Here is a 25,243-nt window from a genome sequence, read left to right on the forward strand (position 1 = left end):
ACCCTTAAGGTTGACAGAAGGCGTGGCAACCATGAACTTGGCTATAATCTAGGCCCCAAGGGAGGATTCCATATTTCCAGGTTAGGGGTACTAAACGGGAGACCAAAGAGAAATGAAGAGAAAGATGAGCAGAGGGAGGGAAGGTACAATAAGTACCCTTAAAGGTCTTTTAACAGCTCTAGCTTCTCAGGGTTTCACTGGCTTCCTCTGCCCCTCTTTATAATCCTGATGGACGTCTTTGTTGACAATGTTGTAGTATCGTATCAAATTAGATTTAAGGAGACCAGAGTGACAAGAGTTTAAAAACAGAGCAAACAGGGATTCTCTCTTTTTTTTTAATAAAAGCATTTTTATTTATTTAAAAAAAATTTTTTTATTGAGTTATATTCAGTTATATGTCAATTTCTGGTGTATAGCACAATTTTACAGTCATACATGAATAGACATATATTCATTTTCATATTCTTTTTCACCGTGAGCTACTACAAGATCTTATACATATTTCCTTGTGCTATTGGTTTCCCTAGGCATAAAAAGTCATTATTCACATCAATTATCAGAGAGGCAGTGAGTTCTAAAGAGACAAGGAGCGCAGGCTTTAGAGTTTAATGTCTTCTCTCTACCCCTGACTGCCCTACCTCGGTAACTTTATGTAAGTCACTCTCCAGGCTCACCTCAACTTCCTCATCAGAAACAGAAACACACAGAAACAGAGACCTGTGTGTGTGTGTGAATAACGCCCACCATGTAGGGTGGTCGGGAGGATTAATGAAGTCACATGTGCAATTCATGTGCAATACAGGAGGTGCTCAAAATGTTCATTTTACTTCTTTTACAACAAACTTCCCAAGTGGACGGGCCTAGGCCATCTGAAGCCCATCCCTGGCTAATATTTCATGTTAACCCAAGGAGGCAGCACTACTGCTCAGCCCCACAGCCAGAAAAGTGGAATCTTTTTGACCTAGAGTTCTCAAAATGCAGAAATCAAGGCTCCAAATCAGGGCAGGGCGGGAGATGTGGGAGACAGAATAAAAGAATTTAAGTGTTCAACAGATCCTGCTGGTAAAAACTGAGAAAATTTAATATCAGCAAAGGGGTGTGTAGAACTGTGGTGATTATTCAGATTAACTGAAGGGGAAAAAGAATACCTTTGCCTAGAATGTACAGGTAAATGCAGAAATGTTTTCTGCTTTAATAGAAGCGAAATTTCCTCAAGTGCACACTTCACCTTATCCATATAAAAGAGTTTAATTAAAGCAAAAGCAGAGACATGAAACGAAAAAACTCAAAATTCAACCTTTTGCTTCAAATTGTACATTTAAGCATTAAGAAACTTACCAAAAGGTGAGTTTGGGACCCAGGAATCAGAAAAAACCCTTCCTCATAATTGTTGGCCAAATTCTTCCTCAGTACAAGAGAACTTTTCAAACTCTAGCATGATTTCTTGGGAGTGATAAGTAACCTAGTAATAATGTTAAGTCCCCAACATGAAGGATTCTGGCAATAAAAACAGACATTTATTCTACTTAAAAGACAGGGTAGCCCTGCCAGTGTTGTTCCCAAATGAGGTAATGTCCATGGCGCTTTTCTAGCCTTCACTGAGACTTAATGTCATTTACCACTGGCTCTTGTGAACCTGCGGGATAATCTCACATTTTCGGAGGTGCATTACTTCCATCTATTTCAACATGGCAATTATGAGCCTCTGGGTTTTCAAATGATTACAAAACAAATCCCACATGTTCTTTCCTTTTTTGCATGTCCTATAATTTGAGTCTTTCTTCCACAGTCCCTGAAAATTCTGAGATCAGCATATTTCTCGTTTTCAAGGTATACTATAGAAACACTCTGGGGTTTGATATATTCATGTCAACATTTTTCAAGGAAGTAAAAATGTATAATTCAAGAAAATGTTCTGTGAAAGAATTTGTTTTCTGATTACAAAATGATTTCCTGCTTTTGAAAAAAATAACAACTTTCTATTTACTTAGCTGGCTCTGAAAGTTCCATGGAGATTCCCATTCCTTTCAGTTCCTACCATCTCTTTTCCAGGTGCAGGTCTTTTACTGATTTCAAAGGTACCTTTATGTGGAGAAGGAATCTATTAGCTGTAGAAGGGAAAGAGCGGAAGAGGCCTCCCCATCTTAACCCCGTATGCCTTCCCCACAAAGAACAACAGGGTGAAGCAGAACTGTTAAAACACAGATGAGATACCCGGACAGACATGACAGAAAGATTTTCACATGCCTTTGACTTCCTTTTTTCAACTAGGGTACAAGCCAATCTTGGTAAAGACAGGAATCTGTCTGACAAACACGAACACAATACCCAACACCCAACACCCATATAGTTGTTTTTTCCCCCTAATAAGCCCTTCATCTCCCTAACACTCAGGAACAAGAGCAAGAGCCACAACCACCCCAGAGGTATATGGTTTTTACCTTCCCACGGTGTTTCACATATTATGTAGCTGAAGAAGAAACTTTGAGAATATCAAAGGCAGCCCAGAGACAGAGCAAAAGACCGTATTCTGTTGCTGGGCAGACTAGTGAAACACAAGCTAGACCTGTGAGTGGTGTGCATAGGAAACCAGGCTGGGAGGGCCATTTGTACAACTGGTGAAAAAGCCAAAGAAACAATTCCAAGCTCAGCCAAGAGCGGGTCTTCAATAAAGCAAACCTGAAGGCTGATCTCCCTTGACAGTCAGAGCATTCCTTCCAACTCAGCTGCATCCTCTATAAATGGTTGAAAAGCCTGTTCTGCATTACTTATAATTGTAAGCCCCTTCCCTTCAAAGACACAGCAGAGTCTGACAGAATACTGTGGGTCTCAGGATCCCATCTCTACAACCCAGATAGTAGTCTCTGCCCCTCTCTTCACCACAAGGAAGTAGTGAGGACCAAGGGAGATAAGTGCTTAAGAGTCTGGACTAAAGAAACCACCAATGATCCATAACATATAGAACACAGACCAGAGGACCTGGTCTGGGACCCCTGGGGGTTGCACAATCTTTTCAGAAGCTCTATAAGATTAAACTATTTTCAAAATGACACTAAGACATTACTTTCTTTTTACCTTCTCGTTCTCTCACAAGTGTACAATGGAGGTGGGTGATGATGTCATCTCTGTAATGACTAATGGAATGTGTGCTTGTGAGTTCTTGTGTTTTATTTTCTGTTTTAGTTTCTGGTTAAATATTGAGAGACAAAAGCTCCTTGGGATCCTCAAAAATTTTTAAGAGGGTAGAGAGGTCCTAAGACCAGTTTAAGACCTGCCAACCTAGAACTTAAGTCCCACTCAACCCTGCATTTCCCAGATGGACTGATTTCCCACCCAGCCTGAGCCTTTCTATATGCTGTTTCCTCTGCATGGGCAGCTCTTTCTCTCCCTTCCCTTGGCCAACTTCTGCTCTCTGCTTAGATGTCACTTTCTCTGGGAAGCTTTCCCCAACTTCCCCAAGACCAGTCGGGTGGCCCTGCGATGTCTTCCCTTAGCACATAACTTTGTGATTGCCCATTTTCTGGTCTTTTTTTTTCCTCGACTCCAATGCAAGAACCGACTTATCACTATTTTGACTATGACACAGTAGTATGTAGGAGCCATTCAACAAATATTTGTTGAATAAATAAAACAACCAGAAAGGCAGGCAAGGAAACAGGTCTATCTTACACCTAGATAGCTTATAACATATATAACATATATTTGGATCTCACGGCCATCTCTTACCTAGATGGCATTAGTGACTAAAAATATCCGTTCTTATTATAGTACAGACTCATTAAAACTATGATAATAATGACTATCTATGTATCTTATTATGTCCCAAGTACTACTCTAAGCATTTTATATGCATGAATTCATTTATACACTATTATCTTTGGTTCAAAAATGAAGACACAGATGTACAGACAGTGAGTGATGGATGTAAGAATGACACCCAGGCTAGTCTGCATCCAGAGTCACATGCCCTTAAGCACTCTACATACTGCCTCCCATGGCGGCAGTGTGGACCGCAAACTTACAATATACATTTGAATCTCAAGGCCATCTTTTAGATCTACTCAGAAATCAGAAACATGACCTGCTATGTAAATCCCACCCCAGCCCCACCCCGCTGTGAGTGACCATAGCAGCCATGTGAACAGCAGAGCTTCTCACCAGTACCACCTGTCCCCAGGTTGACAGCTAGGGTTTAAAAAAAGACATTTTCAATAAGAAGTCTATTTCTCAATCCTTTGTTGTAATTGAGTCTTTTTTAGAACTGTTTAGTTAAAAGCAATAAATATTTTGTATATTTATTCAAAATAAAAGTCTTTTTCGTTGCACAGAGAAAATAGGAAAGTAGGGTTTGCTATTTCATGTACTATGTGCTAAGCTGCAGGGCAGACTCTTCCTGATGTGTACAGCCCTCCCTATGCCTCTTGGACTAACCTCTCTTTCAAGGAATGCTCACAACTTCACCCTGAAACAAGGAGTGGCCCAGAATTTTCTGCAGGCATACTTGATGGAAAAGACAAAACTATCTGATTCAGAGAGGTAGTCCAAGGGGGAAAGCATGCTGTAGAAAATCTAGGTTTTAATGCAAAAGGTGATCTGACTGAATCAGAGTGTGACACTGCATTCACGCTGATGATGAAAAAAGCACACTGAGGAAAGACTTGTTCTTTCAGCAACAAAAAAAGTTCCACAGATAAAGCTAAAAGCTTGTGTATCAAATCTTCACCTGCTAACAGCACCAAAGTTCATCCGGTAGTGTTTGACAGAAGTCACAAAAAGGGACTTAACTTACCTGGAGAAGTGTCCCATGAATATGGTTTTGCCGGAAACACTGGTCAGTGCAGTTGGGGAGTTTGGCCAGCAGAGTTCGGATGGTATCAGGGATTTCATCTGTCATAACAAACGGGACCAGGGCACGAGCTGCCATCTCCCGGGAGCGGTAGACAGGTGAGCAACCACATCTGGAAAGAAGAAAAACACAAGACCATTCGATACTCATTTCCGTATCTGTCCCTTTGCACATGCTGATGTTCCATCTAGCTCTGGCTGGGACATGCAAGGGCGGGGGTGGGTGGGGGTGGGGGGTGGGGGGGTTTGGAGGGGAGGGGTTGCTCCTATTCCAAACGATGTTTTGTTTTGTTTTTTTCCTTAGTTCTACAGATGACTTTGCTTTTCTTATCAACATCATCAACATCTATGATTCTATCATAGGGATAAACGCAGACAGGGTTTGGAAATAAGACAATAGACTCTTGCTCCTCAGCAATCAAACGAATTAGTGGGCACTCATAGTGAACAAATGCACCACGATAAATCCAGGAAAAATGATAGACACTTTTGTCTTTGAGGAGCTCATACTCTGGTTTGCAAGATGAGAAGTACATTTGAAAAGATAACTGGAAGCATGAGACAGTACTGGAAAAATGGTAAGCAAGATCTTGACATTTTGGCTGCAGGAGGATGAGACTGTGCATTGTGAGTTGTAGTACTGAGAAGGATGAAGCTCAGGAAAGCAAGCGTGATTCAAGTATGCTGAAAGAAAGCAGGCAGCTGTTTCAACCAGGGACGGTCGTGTAAAGCAAAAGTAGACATGCTCGAGGTCACTGTGTCTGGCTGAAGTAGAGGCTCATGAATAACACTGGAACTGCGGCTGGGGGGTGTCGTAATGGCAGAGTATATGCTCGGAACTTACTGTCGTAAGAGAAGAGATGGACCCTCGAGTCACCATATCCTTGCTTCTTGGGCTGACTCATACCCAAAGAGCCAGTTCTTAAGTAAGTGAAAGTCATGGACAGGTGGTCTTTTGAGATTCTACAAAGGTCATTGGAAAGGCAGGTCATCTAAGGGCCTCTTGACTTTTTTTGTAAACACTCAGAACCTGAGCGTCCACAACCATTTTGTTGAAATCGTGCGCTTGAGAGCTTTCACAGACAGAGTCTTATTTGAAAGGAAAACCCAATATGATAAGTCCTAGCTTAAATAAATTCTTGACTAGAACTCTCAAGATTTCATGATCTTTCATCCCATTAAAAAAAAAACAACTCAACTTTTATAAATACCTTAGATGCCAAGAATAGGGAAGATCAGAAGACAGCAGACTCTGCAGGGGAAAGAGATGGCCCCTTGGGTTTTTTGGCCTCTTGTTTGTTTGTTTGTTTTTTCCCCCAAACTAATAAGCATTCCAAGAAAAATTACCGGTAAGATCTGGGCCATTAGGCCCATGTGGCCATTTAGGCTTAGCAAGTGGAGAGACAAAGCCCTATAACAGAAATGCTCCCAACACCCTAGGGGTATCACTGACATTTATCTTAATATGACAATAAAAGTACAGATATAATTCCTGTACAAATGTAATGATCCAAGCAGAATTTCATCATGGGGAGGCAGGAGGAAGTAGGGAGAGGGGAGAAAGAGATACACGGTGGGTCAAAATGTTGTGTCATTTTTTTTTCCCCTAGGACAGTAGGTCCGTGAGATGGGCCCATCAGCACACATTCTGAGGACGGAGCAATGCTCCCCTTACAACATGTCATGAGAAGGCACTGAAGGCTGAGGCTACACTAGGCAGCTAGAGAACTCCCAATGGTTTTTGACTGGATTTTGCCAATTCACCCATTTTCTCATTTATTTTTCCTTTAAAATGATTAAATGTTTGATCTGTAATTGGCAAATGCAGTAAGAGGTTTGCTTTGGCCCATGGTGGGTTTGGGGAGTGACTGAGAAAGCTTCATTTGACGGAGAAAAGAAAATACTGGGAAAAAGCTTTGAGATTTAATTAGCAAATGACCTCACTCAGCACAGTCATTTGTCGGGAGCTTCCTAGGCTGTCTGTCCCCCGACCCGTCCGACACACACACTGTGTTAAGAGTGTGTTTTATGTTACCGAAAAGGCTCTTGTGTATAGATGTTTCTTTTCAGATACAAATAATTCTGACATGGTAAAAGATGTTTAGCTTCTAATTAGCAGTAACTGTACACTAAAGAATGCCCCTCCTTTTGCTCCTGACCTTTTGCAGATGATGATTTCCCAAAGATCTCTGGCATCCACACAGGAGAAAGAATGGAAAGTAGGAAGAGTGCCAGAATTTTCTGCTCTCAGATACCCTGTCCTAGGGTACTTTCCAAATGCACACAATCAGGTTAAAGAATAAAACAAAACCTCCCCTCTAAAGAGTAATGCAATTACAGAAAAAGAGAAGCCTATTTTTAAAGTAATATTTAATTAGGTACCATTCATTAGAAAGCAATGACTAAATGTAATTTCAAACTCCTCTCTTATTGCAGATTGTTTAAATGGAAGGATAGAGTCCAGTCAACACACACACACACGCACACACACACACACACAAATATCAAGCAAAAAACAAAACAAAACAAAACTTCCAGGCTACTTCTGTCAGTCTTTGGGGGCAGAGACGGGGTCTGATGAGATTTACCTTCTCCAGGTATATGTGGCCTGGAGTGTGAGGGATAAGCACAGTCTTTACAGCCCTAGGGGAATATATACAGTCATCTAGTTTGGTTCACTAAAGGTGCCAATGTCAAGCAGAGGCTTTTCAGGGACACAAAATCTATAAGGACAATTAGAGCCCCTAGACTTTTGTCCTACTTCAGACCCTGAGGTTGGTGACTTGGACAAGTCGTAGTCACCTTTCTGGGTCTGTCGAGCTGACGGTGATGGCAACAAACTGTACCCAGTGTTTCGATGTGGTGGCTAAGAGAACACTCCAAGGAGTAAGGTACCTGGGAAATACAAAGTTTTCATACTGCATTATGCCTGTGTTAAGACAGGATCGGCATATTCTAGGAATGGCAGGGCTCTCCGTAGCCTCAATGAGAGAATTAAGACTGTGGTGTGAATGCTGTACCACTTAAAAAAGATAAGACAACAAAGTGATGATATGATGGCAAGGGGATTTTTTTGCCTCCATTATAAAGTGATGAGGACAGGGGGAGGGCATAGCTCAGTGGTAGAGTACATGCTTAGCATGCACGAGGTCCTGGGTTCAATCCGCAGTACTGCCATTAAATAAATAAATGCACAAACAAACAAACAAACCTAATTATCTTCCCCCCAAAATAAAAAAAAAATTTTTTTAATAAAGTGTTGAGGACTCTGGACCTCTGCTGAAAGAAGTGGGCAACGTCTATTCTCTTAGTCTCAATTCTTTGGAAAATAAAGCAAATGGGTTTGGAATCTCAAAGGTCATTTCTTCTTTTACCATAGATTAAAATCCTTTCCTCAGTATCCCTAGCTGTGTTCTAGGCCTAAACATTGCAGGACATGCAGATGCTGGTGTCTTTAAACCTCGACCCCTCTCACTCCAATAAACCCGTTCCATGTTCATTATAATCATGTATTTCTCAACTGCCTACTGTGTCCTTGTCCCCGTGTAACAGAGATAATGACACATCCGTAATGGTAAGACCTGCATCCCACAATTGTACAGCCCTTGGCAGTTTTATAACATGTCTGCACACCTATGGTCTCTTTACAGCAGTCCTGTAGCACAGGAGGGCATTATAAACCTAAATTCACAGATAAAAAGTAAACTGAAGCTCAGAAAAGCTAACTGGACCCTCAATGATGTGTAAGCAGCAGTGTCCAGGCCAGAACTGCCATCCTTGGCTCCAAGATGGAGTCTGTGGGCTCTTCCAAGCCGAGGCTCACACCTGGATATCGAGGGAACATTAAAGTATCTTCCAGCTAATAAACACAAGCTTTAATTTACAAGTATATGGAAAAACTCTAAATTAGAGTGTTGGCTTTTTTTTTTTTTAACATTTGTAGGATCATGAAAACATTTCAGAATCTAATGTAAACTGTGGATTCTCTCAAAAGAGAAGCAGATTTATGAACATACACGTACAATTTCCTATACAATTTCCGGAGGTTCATGACACACATTCAGAACCCTTGGGGCAGTGTTTCCCAGACCTAGGTCAAGAATCTCCAGTTGCTTCTTTGCACACAGTTGTAACTGTCAGGTACGTGCTCTGCTTTAGAAACGTGGGAATGGGGAACAGGACACTGCTCATGGGGAACTACGAGCTTAGAGGGGAGATCAGTAGATAACGAACATGCTCACAAATCAGCAGTACCCACGGAGACAGACATGGGGGTGTACAGCGGCACAGAAGACAGAACAGGATGGAGAGTTGGAACTACTTTCTGGAGGAGATAAAGGACCTTTGAGTGAGGGTGGTATACACCTCTGGACTTCAGGATCTCTGGTGGACCCTGGAAAATTTAGAATATAGTATTCAGAGCAGGCAAATACCACACTTGAGATCATCTAGTTTCACAGAGTGATGGCTAAGCTTTTTTCCAAGTGTTTCCCTCTGCTATTTACCCTCAGAATCTGTTCCAGTTTTCCTGAAAGATTTCACAGGTAAGTGGCTGGACATCATCCATACCTGCAGGTTAGGCAGGGAGACATGCACAAACATGCACTGGGTTGGGTAACAGAGAATCAGAGAAAAGTCAGTGCCCAGGCCACAGGGAATCTAGTCTAGTGGAAAAATACAGGCCAATCAGCCAAAGCTTTTGGGGAACATAAGAAATAAGTGTAGGCTGTTGCAGGACAGAGGTGGGTCACCAGACAGGAGGGTGGGTGGTCTAGCAGTTCATGGTCCAGCTGTGACTAAGTGGGATCAGGCAGAAGGAACATTTGCTTTTGGCAAGAAAGAGGTGTCCTCTCCAGGTCTGTGTCTTTCCCTCAAGGAACTCAAACTGCCCCCCAGCCCATACAATCAAAAGGGAACTGAGGTTTATTAAGTGACTACTGTGCACAAGACTGGCTATGTACTTCAGACACACTGTTTTATTTACTTCACTAAATCTTCATTATAAAGTCACCATCATCATCCCTATTTTAAGATGAGGAAAGTGATGCTTCTCAACATATCTTAGGTCATAAAACTGGCAAGTGCCAGTCCCTGCATTCTATCTGGATTTGTCCATCTGCAAAATTCAGTCTAAGGTTGCCTCAAAATCTTCAGGGCCTTGAAAGAGCCCAATGTTTCCAAAGTAAGTTGCCCTAATCACATTGAGGTATGAACGATTTATGGATACAACTAGTTCCTAATTGGTAGAATGTGAAGCAGGGCAATAAAGATGATGCTGATAGTAACATTTACTAAGCATTGATGAGGGCCAGACTTAGTGTTAAAAGCTTTGCATGTATTACATCATTTAATCCTCACAAGGCAGAATGGCTGAGAGAACATTATTAGGTAGTGTTGGGGAGGTACTTTCGAACTAAGAGGACTCTGTAAAGCCTGGTAGCTTTGAGTGAGCCCCCTCACTACATGAGAACCAGAGTGGGAGTCTTGAGAAAAGTTGCAGAATGGCTTCAGAAGCTAGCCAATATCCTCTTCCGCTCTCCCTCACTGACCTAATTAATGTTTCCCCAGTTCCTCTGCGTTCCCAGACCCAGATCCTGTCCTGATCCTCACTTTCCAGAAGTCAAGCCCCCAAACTTCTGCTGATGATGAAAATAATCATCCACTTTCTCTAGATGCCTCTACTTGACCAAGGGGTTAGCAACTTGGAAGCTGGGCTGAGTTTGAAGAAGATATGTCTGACCTACACCCAAGTCCCTTCCTGAATTTCTCAAGCTTGCCAATATGGTCTGTTTCTCATAGAGCATGGCCATCTGCTCTTGCGGAATGGCCATCTACTGACAATCTTAAAAGCTGAGACAACCCTATCTTGCAGGATATCTCTAAAGGGGAGGGAGGAATAGGCTGAGATTATACTATATACATTAAAAAAAACTTTCTGTATATGGTCTGTCAAGCTGATCATTGTTTCATCCTTGTGCCTTTGCACACTGCAGTTCACACTTGCTGGAATGAATGTCCTTTCGCCCTTGTACACTTGGGGAACAATTCTTCATTCTCCGAACTCTGCCCAGGTATCACTTCTTTTACAAACCCTCACCATACCTCCTCTGGGCAGTCAATCCCTTTCTGTCCTATGCCCTGTCACTGCAACAGCATGCTTACGGCTGTCAGGGCAGGGGGCACATCCCATTTGCACTCCCCACAGCAGCCCTCAGGCAAAAGGTTGGCTAGACCAAAATGACCCTGAGAGAAGAAACAGGGTCTTTATAGTTCTGAATAATATAGCACGTAAGATGAGAGTTGAGAACATGTTCCGGAATCCAGCAAACCTCAGTTTAAGTCCAAGTCCTGTCACTTACTAGTGGGTGACCTTGGACAGGTCAGTGAACCTCCTAAATTTTTATCATCTATAAAACAGGGAAAAGTAACTGCTTCATAGGCTGTTGTGAAGCTTAAATGAGGTAATGCATCTCAAACATAATGCCAATAAGTTAATGGTCAATAAATGGTAGCTATTATTGAATCTAGTAGATGGAGTAACTTTCAAACTTAAAAGCTTTATCCATGAGTACAAATTCTCTTAGTGTTCTCCATCTCAAGGATACAGAGGCCTGCTGTACCCAACAGACTTCAGGGCTCACAAAGGCCTGACCCTCCACCCCTACAAAGGAGCTGGAGAGGAGAGAAGGAAGACTGAGTTTCTCTGGGGCCAAATGACTTATGCAAGGCCCACTGCCTCTATTTTTCAGGTTCCAAATTCTACTTTGTCAATTCTAATGCTGTTTCACCAAAGACATCTTTTTCCTTTTCATCGTGTGTGGCTCCTAGTTTCACTTTTGCCTTCGGAAACATGTTCATGCGTGGATACGTGCGTGTGCATAAAAGAGAGAAACCGCTGAAAAAAATAAGTCTGTACCAGTGAATCTGAAAAAAAAAAAAAAAAACAAAAAACAGTTCAGCGCGTCCTGCCACTGTGAAATATGTTTTTATTCTAAATGTGGCGTTCCTGAAGCCTTTCTCACACATTCTCAGGTGAGCCCAGGTGCCATCAAGGTTGCCAGATTCTCCACTTGTCTTTCCTATAGCAATTTTCAGTTCATCAAAGGACCCACCACCACCTGAACTACTTGTTCCTTTTCCTGCAAGTCAAACCACCAGCACTTAGAAGCTGCATTTACTGTGATCTTGCCCTCTGCACAGCTCATGGATTTCTTTATTCAAATATATTTCTTGGAAGGGTAATGCGTTCAGGACTTTTGAAGTTTGATTTTTCAAAAAAAATCCTTGGTTTGGATAGTGAGGGGGAAATAAGGGCAGTAGGCAGTAGTTAAGTTAAAAATCGCCCATTTCCAGCTGTCATGGACAAGTATATTCATATATGTATCTGCAGGTAGAATGTTTAGCTTAAACATCTACTGGGCAGCTCAAAGCTGTAACTGCTCTTTGCAAATTAACTCTCATCAACATGTTAAAAGCTTTTAAAAATATTTTTATGAAGAAATGCTGTCAATAATTAACAAGCCACAATAGAACCTTGAAAACTGCAGTGTGTAACCCCCTGGGACACACCAACCAAAGAGTAAGCTGCAGAAGGCACATCCATTTAAAGGTCACCTCCACTCTGCCTCTAAGTTACCAAGGCTTCTCCCAGCGACTAGCCACAGGCTGTTAATCCCTAAGTGGTGAAACCGGCAGCTGCCAGGAGTTGAGAATTAGCCTCCATCACTTTGACATCCCTCCACTTGTCCCTGCAAGAACTGGGCATAGCACTCAGCCACTTATGTGGCAAGGACACAGGGTCATGGATGCAGTGGCAACAGCTAGTTGCATTCATACCATTCCTTTCACTGTCAGGAAACAAAGCAAGGGAATTTTCCAACAGGGACGCAGTAAGCTATCCAGTGTGCTGCTTACTTTAAAGAGATCTTTGAATAATGCTCTTTAATTATTCAGAATTACAAACATGTTTTAAATAAATGAAAGGATGCTTTCTGAATGCTAATCCCTGGTTACCTGTTGATATCAGAACACAAGAGTTCTGAAAAAGCATAGAGTATGAAAATTATATTTCATCTGAAATTTCACTTCATGCTTTCATTATTTTTTGCCTAGACAACAACAAATACAATTTGAAACTGAATTTTTCAGATTCCACTCAAATTGCCTAGACAGCTGGAAAGAAGGTTTTTTCCTCTGGAGCACTGAAATGCGGTTATACCCTAACAACGATTCTTTCCTGACTTGGAAAAACATGGTAAAGTCTTTGCAGCAACATATACAAAGACATTGGAGGCCTTGGAGACTCAAAGGGAATCACTGCTTTCAGTCTTTCCTCCAAATAAAACGGAGTATTATAAAGTGAAAAAAAATCCATCATAAATGGTATAAAACGTTTTACACAATGAAAACAACCAGTAGACTTAGTTTGAAATTTTGGCGTGGTCTTCCCTCCCAGTCCATCTGTGGATTTATCTCTGACCCTAGACCAGCAAGCCACTTACTAGTCCACTGGTCTCTTCATGGACAGCTGGAAAAGTGGTCTGGATCTACCCTCGGGGCTCTCAAGCTGGGATAAGCTGTGTGCAGGGCAGGAGCTGAGGGCTACGGGTTGTGCAGACCTAGGGAAGGAGCTGCACACTGCTCTAAGAGGGCAGAAGCCCTCACACTGTGTCTGCCACTGGTCTGCAAAAGATCCTGGGATGAACTCATTCAGGCAGCCAGTCTTTAAAGGAGCTGAACGTAACACCTTGGCCTCAGCCTGTCTTCTCCTTTTCTTGCAGTTAGTGAATGGGTTGGAGAAAATAGTCCTGAACAGGCTGGGTCCCCTTGTGGTCACTGCTCAAAGGCCAAGTTCTCTAAGTGATTTCAAAATGTTGAAACTCACCCCATTCACCTTTAGGGTATGGGGTTCCACATTTACAGTGAGTGGTTTTCTGTTCATAAACCCAAGACCAGGTTGTCAATTTAAGAAACTACATAAAGGTATAGAGAAAATTTACTCTTTTCTTTTAAATATATATATATATATTTTTTTATATATATAATATATATATATATTTTTTTATATATATATAAATATATATATATATATGTTTTTTTAGGGGGATGATTTGAAAAGGAATGTTTTTGGTTTCATTTTTAAAAGGTTTTTTTGTTTGTTTGCTTTTTAGCTGTCATATGTTCCAGAACCTATGATAGCTCTCTCAATAGGTATCACGACAGTAAATACAAATTCCTCATTCTGGCATTCAAAGCACCCTAAACCTACCCCAATACTGGGTGGCCAAAACACAGGTGCTGAGTAAATTTTTCTTGGACTAACAGAACTTGACTTTTCAGGTGAATCTTTCCGAAAAGATATTAAAATCTTGTAAAAATCTAAGCATCTTGTGAGTCAAGTGAGTGCTTAACAACCCCGATGATAATTTTTAAATAAACACTTTCAAATGTGAACAATTTTATTAACCTCCCTTTTCACAAGGATTTGTTATATTTCTGAAAGATTCCAATACCCCTGCTAAAACCTAAGGAAAGAAAAGGGAAAGGAAGGTAGGAATGTTTACTGAGTGTCTGCAAGATGCCAGGCAACATGCTAGGTGCTTTCAAATATTTAATCTCACTTTTAGTACTCACATAAACCCTTTGAAATAAGTATATAATACTATATAAACATATGTCAGCTTTTGTTTTAGATGGTCTAGTGGGAACATGTACAGAATGATGAGTTACCCAAATAAAATGTACCCACAATCAAATAAACTGCATTGTGCCAACTTCTTTCTGTTGTAGTAAAGGATGTGCAATCCTTTATAAGCAATTTATCCCATTAATTCCAATGGTTGGAACTCATATTTGCAGATCTCATACACAATGAATTGGTGGCCTAAATGTGTTTCCTACTGCCCTAACTAGTGTTTAATAAAATAAAACCTAAAGCTTGATAATGTACTATCTTTAAAGAAGGCAAATTAGTCACTAGGATATAGTCATCCATGAAACTAGTCTTTGGAGCACAGCCATCAGCCCAAAGTTTGTGAAGAGCGCCATACCAGACTGGGGCAGGCTCCCCAAAGGCTGTGGCAGTGTCCTCTGCTGTCCTCTCTCAATACTGACCACCTTGGGTCAAATCATCTACAGTCTTTCAAAGTACAGTATTTATTTAGAGACAAGTTCAAAATGTCCAAGAATAAAAATCTTAAACATTTTTAATGACAACAGACACAGGTCAGTACATTGGCAGGATCTTCATGGGCTTATTGGGGGAAAATAATACACGTAGCCATTAGCTTTAAGTGACTGTTTTGGTGGAGCGAAACCTACTGTTAAGCAGAAATTCTTACATCATCCCTTAAGGGAAGCAACTTTTAAAACATCCTCAAATTAAAATATTAGTATCTAAACGTGGCCACAGGCAAGTTTCATAATGTCCTTTCACATGCTCATTTGTAAAAGGCGATGAGAGTAAGTCATCTGGAAGGTCTCCTTCAATAATAAAATACTATAACTCAATGGACATTTAAACATGCCAGGCAAATAGCTATCTTTTTTATTTTAAAATATCTTTATGACCTCTCTTGACTTGTTCCATTGCTTAATCTCATAACAATATTGAGGCTGATAATAGAAGTTTTATGTCTAACACAAACCACACTCAATCTTTCTATAGTTGGGGCCAGTTTTCTCTGGTTTGAGACTCTTTGGAGCTGGAGAACAAATGGCCAGTGTTTTCTACACACAGGAAAACCCTTCATTAACTATATTGGAATCCTGTCATTAAATCACCCCTACTCTTCTTCCCTTCCGTGGGCTAAAACAGCCCCAACTCTTTTAATCATGTAGAACCTCTTCTCTAGAATCTAGTTAATTATTTTGCTTCTACAGAGAGTTAAATGAATCTTCCCCATACTAGCAGCTAAAACAGTGATTTGTGCTACTGCTGGATGAGGGAAATTTGAGCATTGCTTTTAATCTGATTCCTCTCCAGACACTGCCATTTGTTTTTTGCTAAAGCTAATTCATACCCCTGAGTGACCCTCCTCAGGTTTCATAGCAACACTTCAAGCTAAAATCAGAAAGACAGAATTTTTAAAGACCGTAGAGTACAAGAAAAGTTTCAAAAAATTCCAAGAAATTGCACGAAATTTGGGGCCTGAAAAAAAAAAATAGCACAAAAGAGCAAGGAATATTGAGATGTTAGCAATAGATCTGCCCCAGGGAAGTTTCTTATCTCAAATGAAGACTACAATTAGGTAAATTAAGTCATACATCAGCATCCCTACTGCATCCAAATAGACCACTGCCAACCCTATTTTTAAATACATTCAGGGAAAGTTTTACATTCTCCTTTGGTTGCTCTAGTGCCCACATTCATGTCACAGTCAAAAAGTACTTCCTTAAATATAATTATACTCTTTTCTTGCTGCAACTTAGTTTTGTTTTCCTGGTTCTACATGCCAGGGGAATAAATGAATCTATGCCTGAAAGGATCACCTTTTGATTTGTGTCCAGAATATATTCCAAATAATAAGAAAACAATTCAACAAAAAATTGAATCAAACTTTGAGCCAAGACATCAGCAAAGAAGATACATGGATGGCAAAGAAACACATCTAACGATGCTCAATGTCTTTAATCATTAGGGAAGTTCAAATTAAAATCACAGTGAGGTATCACTACTCACTCACTAGAAAATTAAAAAGAACGAGCACACCAAGTGTTGGCTAGCATATGGAACCAGTGGAATTCTCATCCTCTGCCGGTGGAAATGTAAAATGGTACAATCACTTTGGAAAATAATTTGGCAGTTTCTTAAACAGTTAAATGTACATACACCTTCTCTACAACCCACTCACTGCACGCCTAGATGTTTACCCTAGAGAAATGAAAACACATGTCCGTACAGATACTTGTACACAAATATTTCTAGCAACCTGGTTTGGAATAGTCAAAACTAAACAGCACAAATGTCCATCCACAGGCGAGTACATAAGCAAACTGTGGTATAGCTATCTATACAAGGGAATACCATTCTGTGATATAAAGGAAGAAACTAGTAATACATGTAATGACATAGATGAATCTTAAAATTATTATGCTCAGTGAAAAAGTCAGACAAAATAAAAGACATAATGTATGATTCCATTTATATAAATTTCATAAAGTGCAAATTAATCTCTAGGGATAGAACATAGAACAGCTGTTGCCAGGTGATGGGAGCAGGTTGTTGGAGGAGGTTACAAAGGGGCACAAGGAAACTTTTGTGGGTGACAGACATGTTTGCTACCTTGACACTGGTGATGGTTTTATGGGTGTTTAAACTTATATGTAACAATTATACCTCAATAATGCTGTTTTTTAAAAATAACATCCCACATTCATCAGAAATGTTACTAAGTTATACGTCTCATTTTGTTTTTCCTTCTCAGACTCCAGTGTCATCTCCAAAACATCCCAAACCTTCTCTTTCTCATACTAAACAAGCCTAGCTATTTCCTTTGAACTTTTACAACCAGAACTAACTTCTCCTTGTGCTTTCTTAAAGAATCAAATCAATAAACACTTAAATCCTAACAGTTAATTGCATAAAAATCAAAAACCAAAAACTTTATTTTTCCCTCCCCAGGAAACTGTTCCAAAACTTCCACATGCTCTTCTAGGACAGGCTCAGAGACGTTAGGCAACTTGACCAAGCTCACAAAGCAGTGAGTGGACACGCAGGGAGTCACAGTCAGGTCTGTCGGACTTCAGAGCCGTGGTGACTGCAAAAACCGGTGTGCCCCAACTAGAAGACATTTTTACCATCCCAGGATTGAAATGTTAAGAGAAATTCAACTTTATAACTCTTATGTACACTTGACAACTCACAGCATTCAACCAAGCAATGCCGAATCTGTTGGGCCAGCTTTAATAAATTCTGCATTTAGCGATAGAATTTTCCATGTGGTTATTATTAAGGCAAAACAGATTTTTCCTCCATCTTGAGTAGATTGGACCTCCTGGTATCTTTTACATTTGCTTATTTTGATAATTTGCTTATTCCATAGTGAAAAGTAATTTTCAACTCATCTCTGTTTGAATCATGCTGAATTCTGAACAAACAGAAACCAAATTAGTGAACTATTATTTAACATAGTCCCAATGAATGCACAATGGAGACTTCTGTACAAAGTTTGAAGATGAAACAAAATAGATTACACACACACACACCCTCAAATCCTACCACTAATTAAAAAAATACTAGTGTTACAAGTATACAATTTCAGTGGTGGTATTATCTTTGTTCAGAAGCAAGGTACATTACTATATGGTCGAAGCCTTCTAGCATTTAATTAGGTTACTAATTATAAGGAGAATCACATTACCTTTAAGTCCTTCCTCGGGTTGTTACTGAGGCTTAATACATTAATTTCATGGTAATTGTATTTTAAGATGGGGATCACGTCAATAAAGAATTCTGGTACGTCCATGTGACTGAAGGTTTTGGCTGTGACACAATTTGATACATTTACTAGGAGAAAAATCACTGCTAATTCCCACTGCTACTTTTAGTGGCCAAGAGATATTTTATATTGCATTTTAAGCATCAGTAAGACTCAAGAAAATCTTCACAGAGGATATATACATGAATAGAAAAAGAAACAAAATCATTAAGTGACAGTCCTTATTTTCATTTGAATTCAACTAACAAATTTAGCATCAATTCATTATCATATTAATCCCCAGCTTCCCTCCTTGCCCATCAAAAAAAAAAAAAAAAAAAGTCAGTGCAAATTGTATGAGTCATTCTTCAATCATGCCAAGGACATAACCTCCAACCCAAGATTAAAAATAAAGTGCTATGTGTAAAATTCAATACTGTTTAACTTCTGGGTGCTAAGATCTAATAAATACAGCATTTCAAAAGAAAATGAAACAATCTGGATCACTTCCGTTCAAGTTTCATGATTTCATTGGTAGATTTCTATGGCTTTGGCTACAATTGCTAGTATTTGGATACTTGGTAAATTGGTGGAATTTGAAATCATTTAGTTTATAATTTGTATCACCAGTTTCTACAAGGCACAGAAAAGTTCTCCACTCCCTCACGTACTTCAAAGCATTTCATTCATTACTCAAATGATTATTCTGACAAAACCATTAGTCAAGAAAAAAGCAAAGAAATCTTATTTTTTAACGTGGAGATTTTTAACATGCACTTTTCACACCAGACTGCTTTATCTACCCGTTATTTTGGAAAAATCTTTATTTCCTAAAAGAATACATATTTTTTAATTCAGATTTTTCTTACATATGAGGTCAGGGCTTGTTTTTACTGGTTTCACTCAAAGTGAACTTTTATATTTTAAATTTACTTTAACTTCTTCCTAAATTCCTATAGGTTTTTGCCTTTTCTAAGGAAAATACTCAAATTAAATATGAGAGAAGTATTGCTGAAACCATGGTGAATATTTCACAAATACCTTCAAATAATGGTAGGAATAACCCCACCCTGCCCTCCTCAACCCTTGTTCCCAGTCTCTCTTATAGGGAAAAAAAAAAGCACCTTTTAGTCAGAGTTCTGAGTTTAGCGCTTTCAGGGTTAACAAGGAAAACAGTTTACCAATTTGGAATAGAGCTACTTTCATGCTTTCTTTTTCTATGCTGAAATCATATTGTAGTTATATTACCAGGTAACATGTTTGTCAGGTTCGAGAAGTTTCTTGGTTTAGCCAAAAAAAAGAGCACTTGTCCTCAAAAAGAACCCCTATCACCAGTGAGGCTGAAAAAGCTGGTTAAATCACTGGTCAAGAGTCAGACTTACAGCAAAAATCGGCTGGGCTGACAACAGAACCTAGCAGGAAAATGTAAGGTCAGACTCGAGTTTAATTTGGTGAAGAAATATGTGCTTGGCCACTTAATGGCTGCAGATATGCAGATAAGGTTAACTTAATACTACTTGTAGTGATGGAGCACTTCAGCGCCTCTAGTTGAGAATCAGAGCAACAGATGCTACTATTCCAGCCATCAAGAGACCCTCTTCCTCTCCCCTTTGTTATATTTATGGAAGGAGAATCTCTATAGTAGCTTAGAATTAATTATTTTCAATGATGATTTCATTCCCCAAGCCCAGACTTCCCAATATGTCCATATGATGGGGGCAAAACAGTCTCTTTGTCTTGTGTTCATTAAGGTTCTCTGTGTTTTCAGTGTCACAACTCTTAAAGGGTGTACAATACCTCACATGCAAAAGCAATCCTGTTCAATATAAAGCAGAACATGCAGCCCAACACTACAGTATTTCCAACTGTGACCGAAGTGCTGGAGCTGCCAGGAAGCAAGGATCATTCGCTCATTCATTTACTCGTTTATATCAGTAAAATATACATAACAGAAAGCCTACACATTTGTACGTGTACAGTTCAGCAGCATTAAGCACATTCACCCAGCAGTTTTAGAGAGTTTTAGACTCGCCTCAATGTCTAGATACCAGTCATTCACTGGTTGATACTCAGGGCTTTGCAAAGATAAACACCATTCTATTTCCAGGTAACCTCTTGGCTAAGTATTCAAAGTCAGAGTTCATTCAACACACTAGGGTTTATACACTTGAGGTGAGGAAAGAACCGCCAACACCAAGCATTTGTCCATTTCTTCCCAGATGGAAGACAGAAACTCTGATATTCTCTTTCTTGCCATTAAACCTTTCAGAAAAGAAGGAACCCACTATTCCCTGACCTTTGGGATTTTTACAAACATCAGCCTGCAGTTCAGGACACAGACAAGAAACTGTCCAAGGAAAACATGCCCCCAAATGAACAGGATATAAACAAAGCTGTAACTAGGTAATTAACGGTAGGGACTTGACTCCCCTCACTTCGCTTCTCTGATAACGATCTGGCATTTTATCAGCAGGTCTTTTATCTGGAAGGATTCACTGTGTTCTGCTGCCTGGAACTATTCTGGGAGGGGACAAAGACAAGCTTTCATCTTGGAACGGAAATGGAACCACATCTAGAAGGGGTGAGAAAGAGTCAAAGCTGTAAAAAAGACCTCCAAAGTCTTTCCCTGCCAGCAGGGAGAAGTAAATGGAAAACAGGATGCCCCGTTTCACTGAACACACGGGAGCAAATTCTGGTAGGGAAGAAGTCACTGTGGTCGTCACCCTGGCCACACGTGTGAAGCTGGCAACTTGCAATCTGTCTTGGTTCCAAGCTCTATCCGCTATCCCTGCCAACCGGGCTTATCCTATCTCTGACACTACACCCAACCAATGTCTCTTCCTGTCAAAATCAAAGAAACTTTAATATTATAATTCATACTGTGGTTTCAATGACTGATAATACTTTAAAGCAATATATACTTCACATTGGGATTTCCATTTTAGAAGGGATCAAATCCATATACTTAAGGAATGAAAGTCTACCTGTGAAACTTCAAGATTCAGCTCAAAATGGAGGAGGTATCCGAGAAAACTGAAGGGGGCGGGGCATGGAGAATAAAAGGCATTGCTTAATACTTCTCAAGTCATTTCACATAGGTTTCAACTACCCCAGGGGTGAATCTGGTCTGGGTGAGTAGGTCCAGTGGGTTAGAATCTGCCCTCTGAGTGACCATGGGTGTACATGTTCATTAGGAATAGGACATGTTCCCTGATCCGCTCCAAACATGGCCACTCCACTCAGATCTCATAACATGCCACAGACTGGCTGTGGAAGGAAAAACAAGGCTTTGAACTCCCCATCCTACTTAGAACCCAGGAATATTTATCCAACGTTAAGCCAGGGTGGCTGGCCAATTTCAAAACCCACAGCCTGGGGCTTATAAACCAGAGCACAGATTGCCCAGTAAGACTAGTGCCCTTCCATCAGGCTGTGGAGCAATCCTGTGAAGCCCGCTAGGTTCCCATCCAGGGCCCTCATGACAGTTCAGAGTGGTGCAGACAAGGGGGAAGGCGCTGGGAAACCGCTCTGCTGGCCAGTTTTCCACGGGGAATTCTATCAGGACATGGCATTCTAAAGCTGCTACTTCAGGGACGTGTTCAACCATGCAGCACAATGCAAATCCCTCTCTAGTCTTTTCAAGTTTTTCCTAAGTCCGGTTTTCATTCTAGCTATGAATTAAATTCTGATGTCTTAAATCAGGCAGAGGAAAAAAAAAATGGGTAAGAAGTGATTGAATTATATTAATTATATGGCATTGAAGCTCAGCTAGAAAACAAGAATTATGTTTCCTAAGTTTCTCTTCACTAGACTTATGCAGGTTATAATTAGTATTGAAAGACTTTTACTTTTCACTTTATCCAAGCTGAAAAGAAGCTGAGCCTTAAACTCTGGCTTTACAGGAAAAAGAGATTCTTCTGGATTAAAAAAAAAAAAGAATAAACAGTCAAGCAAAAAACAAACCAACATACTTACCCATCACCCAAAAGGACAGCTTAAGGGACTTGCTCAGTGTTTGAAAATAGTTTCTACCCACTGCCTTGTAAATTATTTTCTTGTTGGTGTGACACATCCTTTAGTAACAATCCAGCTTTTCCTTGGCTACCTAGATATCCTTCCACAGTTTCTACCAAAACAAATGGCCTTTTCCTGTTTGACTGCAATAATCAAAAAGGAGCAGGCTTATTTACATAGCAGCACCCTTCATATAGATATATATTTCGTTAATGCTCTGGACATTGTAGAAACCAAACAGAAAATCTCATTCATGTGGGCCCGTCTGATCTTGATTTTGTGATTATTCAGAATGAGGTCGAGCTAAAGTTTACCTTTGGGACTGAGAGTTTCATTTAAAATTGGGAGAAATGTGGCCATCTCTTGGGGACTGGTGGCCAGGACACAAATACGCCAGACCAGGAATTTTCCCTGATGCAAAACAAAACAGAACAAAACAGAACAAAACCACCCAGGGGGCACATCTCACACATCTCGCTCTTAGTGTGCCCTCTAGCAGGTCTGGGTAGTAACCTTCGGTTGGTGAAGGAGAAAGGTGGGACTTCGCACATGAAAAATACAAAACTGAGGAACAAAGGAGGATTTCAACCTACCTCAAAGGCCTGTGTTTTATCAATTAATACATTAACCAGATATTACTGTTATCCACCCATTAAAGCAGTTCCCTAAATATACTACATATAATTTGGAGTAATGAAAGTTTCATTTAATAATATTCAGTAATTGAAACACTTCACTGATTTAGACTTGCCTTTTTACGGCATTCTGTGAAAGTCTAGGATTACCACATAAGAAAACGAAGGCAATTTTTAAAAACTGCAACATGTACTGATAACCTTGTGATTCTGTTTTCTTTCTAAGAGAGTAAAAAGAAGACCATCAAGTATGTGTATGAAAGGGCTTTGTAAACTTCAAAATCTTATATAAAGGCTTATTATCTTTTTTTCTTTTTCTTTTAACAACCCTGACAATTTTAAAAATTATGTTAAGTTTCAACAGTAAAAACTCAAGATGGTAATGACAGATGGAAAATATATTTTCTAATAGTTTAAAAATTATGCCTAAGTAGCAGCCCACAAATAATCTCATTAAGATTTTATGCTTCTTAGCCTCAAGACACGTTTTCTCTTTGCTAAGCCATTTATAACTGTGCAATACCCCATGATTTCCTATTATAAGGAAAATTTCTTTTGTAAGAAATTCTCAGTATTTCTCAAGAATCTCAGAAATTCAGTTAAGCCAGTTTTATTTAGCAATCTGTCACAACCACTTGGGCTTAACTACAAGTTTTTGTTCCTTTTCTACTGATTTCAGATTAGGAGATGAGACTAGTAATGCCCAAGGGAGGCAGGGGGGCGAGATATCTCAAGAAAGCAAAGTAAATCCATATGTTTGTTATTTAAACTGCAGGTCAAGTTTTGCATGTTGAGAACTAGCTTGTCATATCCAACAGACAGAGCACCATAAACATGAGCAGAAGGGCATACTGTAGTGCTAAGCACTAACACAGCCAAGGGAGTGGCAAAGAGCACTGGATCTGGAACCAGACTGCCTGGTTCAAATCCTGACCTTACCACTTTGTAGCGGTATGACCTCGGGCATATTTTCTAAACTTCCTACTACTCAACTTTCCCTCTTTGTAGGATGCAGGATGAGAATAATAATATTAGGGACCTCACAGTGTTGTCTTGATGATTAAATGAGTCAGTATGCGTTAAGTCCTAAAATAGTGCCTGGCCCCACTCAACATTTGCTAATTATTATCACTCATCACTAATTAGATGGAAAAAAACAGAGCAAAGACAGGGGCTAAGAAGCAGCACAGCACAAAGGATAGCCCATGATGCCAAAACTCTTCTCTGTCTGATGCTTCACTGTATTTCTATCCTGCCGGACACATCCTCGATGCTGACAGTACTTATGTGTTGAGTAAATGAATAAATGAATCAATCTCTGACTCCTTAATGAATCGCTTTTTGACTGTGGACATATTCTGCCTACTCCTGGGTCTTGACTTTTCCATCTCCAAATAAAGTTACCAACACCTGCCACTTGCTACCTCAAATTGACGATCATCAACATAAAGAAAAAAAGAAAATCATTTCAAATTTATTGGAGGGATATCAAAACCCAATGACTTTTAAAACCAATGTTCCTTTGTTACTGAGTACATATGAACACAGTCAATAATACTGGAAGGATCCTCCGTAAGACCCTCAGTCCAGTTTCCTTTCAAGAAGTCCTCTGACTACAGCTGGCCGGGGGGAATGTGATGCTAGGCACACCCTAAGAGATGGCTGTTCAGACCTCAGTGTGCAGAGGAAACACCTGGGGGCTTGTTTGGAAACTGCTGACTTTTAGATTGCTATGGGACATGCGGGAGGAGTGGTCCAATAGAGAGTGAATCTATGATTCTGTACAAGTTCTAGATCAAGGACTGACTCATTAATGTCTGTGCGTTGCCAGCCGGACGAGCGCACACAAAGTGAAAAAAAGAGTGGAGATGCAGGCCAAAGAGGTTCACCAACATTCAGGAGGAGGCATGAGGAAGGGGCCCTGAGAGAGAAGGAAGAAGCAATGGCCAAAGAAGGCCACAAAGGAAGAGCGCCTTAAAGAAGGCACTGTGCAACGGTGTCAAATTCCAGAGAAAAATCCAGGAAGATAAAGACTGAACAGCATCCAGTGGCTTTTGTCACTCAGAGGTCAGTCACTCCTATTTCACCTTTGTCAGTGAAGCAGCTTCAGTGAAGTGGTGGAGGAAGCATCCAGGCTGCAGTGGTTCAAGGAATGAGTAAGACGGCGTGGAAGTGGAGGCTGCAAACCCAGACAACCTTCTCCAAGAGTCTGGCTATACAACAAGGGAGAGAACTGTGGGTAGAGTGGGTGTCTCCACGGAGAGACTCCATGCCTGATGGTCACTCTTTTCTCCTGTAAATCAGAGGTGATGAGCATACGGGCACTGGGTT

At 40.3% G+C, this 25,243-nt stretch overlaps 1 protein-coding gene across 3 annotated transcripts in view; it reads right to left on the reverse strand.

Annotated features, from left to right (window-relative positions):
- THADA (THADA armadillo repeat containing) overlaps window positions 1–25,243 on the reverse strand; it is a 286,797-nt gene that overhangs the window by 132,037 nt on the left and 129,517 nt on the right. For all 3 annotated transcript variants that reach the window (XM_074378785.1, XM_074378786.1, XM_010967713.3), the window contains one exon: window positions 4,790–4,958. In XM_074378785.1, coding sequence (XP_074234886.1) covers window positions 4,790–4,958 — 169 coding nt within the window. The remainder of the gene's footprint in view (window positions 1–4,789; window positions 4,959–25,243) is intronic.

Source organism: Camelus bactrianus, chromosome 15, assembly GCF_048773025.1.
Source record: "Camelus bactrianus isolate YW-2024 breed Bactrian camel chromosome 15, ASM4877302v1, whole genome shotgun sequence".
NCBI lineage: Eukaryota > Metazoa > Chordata > Mammalia > Artiodactyla > Camelidae > Camelus > Camelus bactrianus.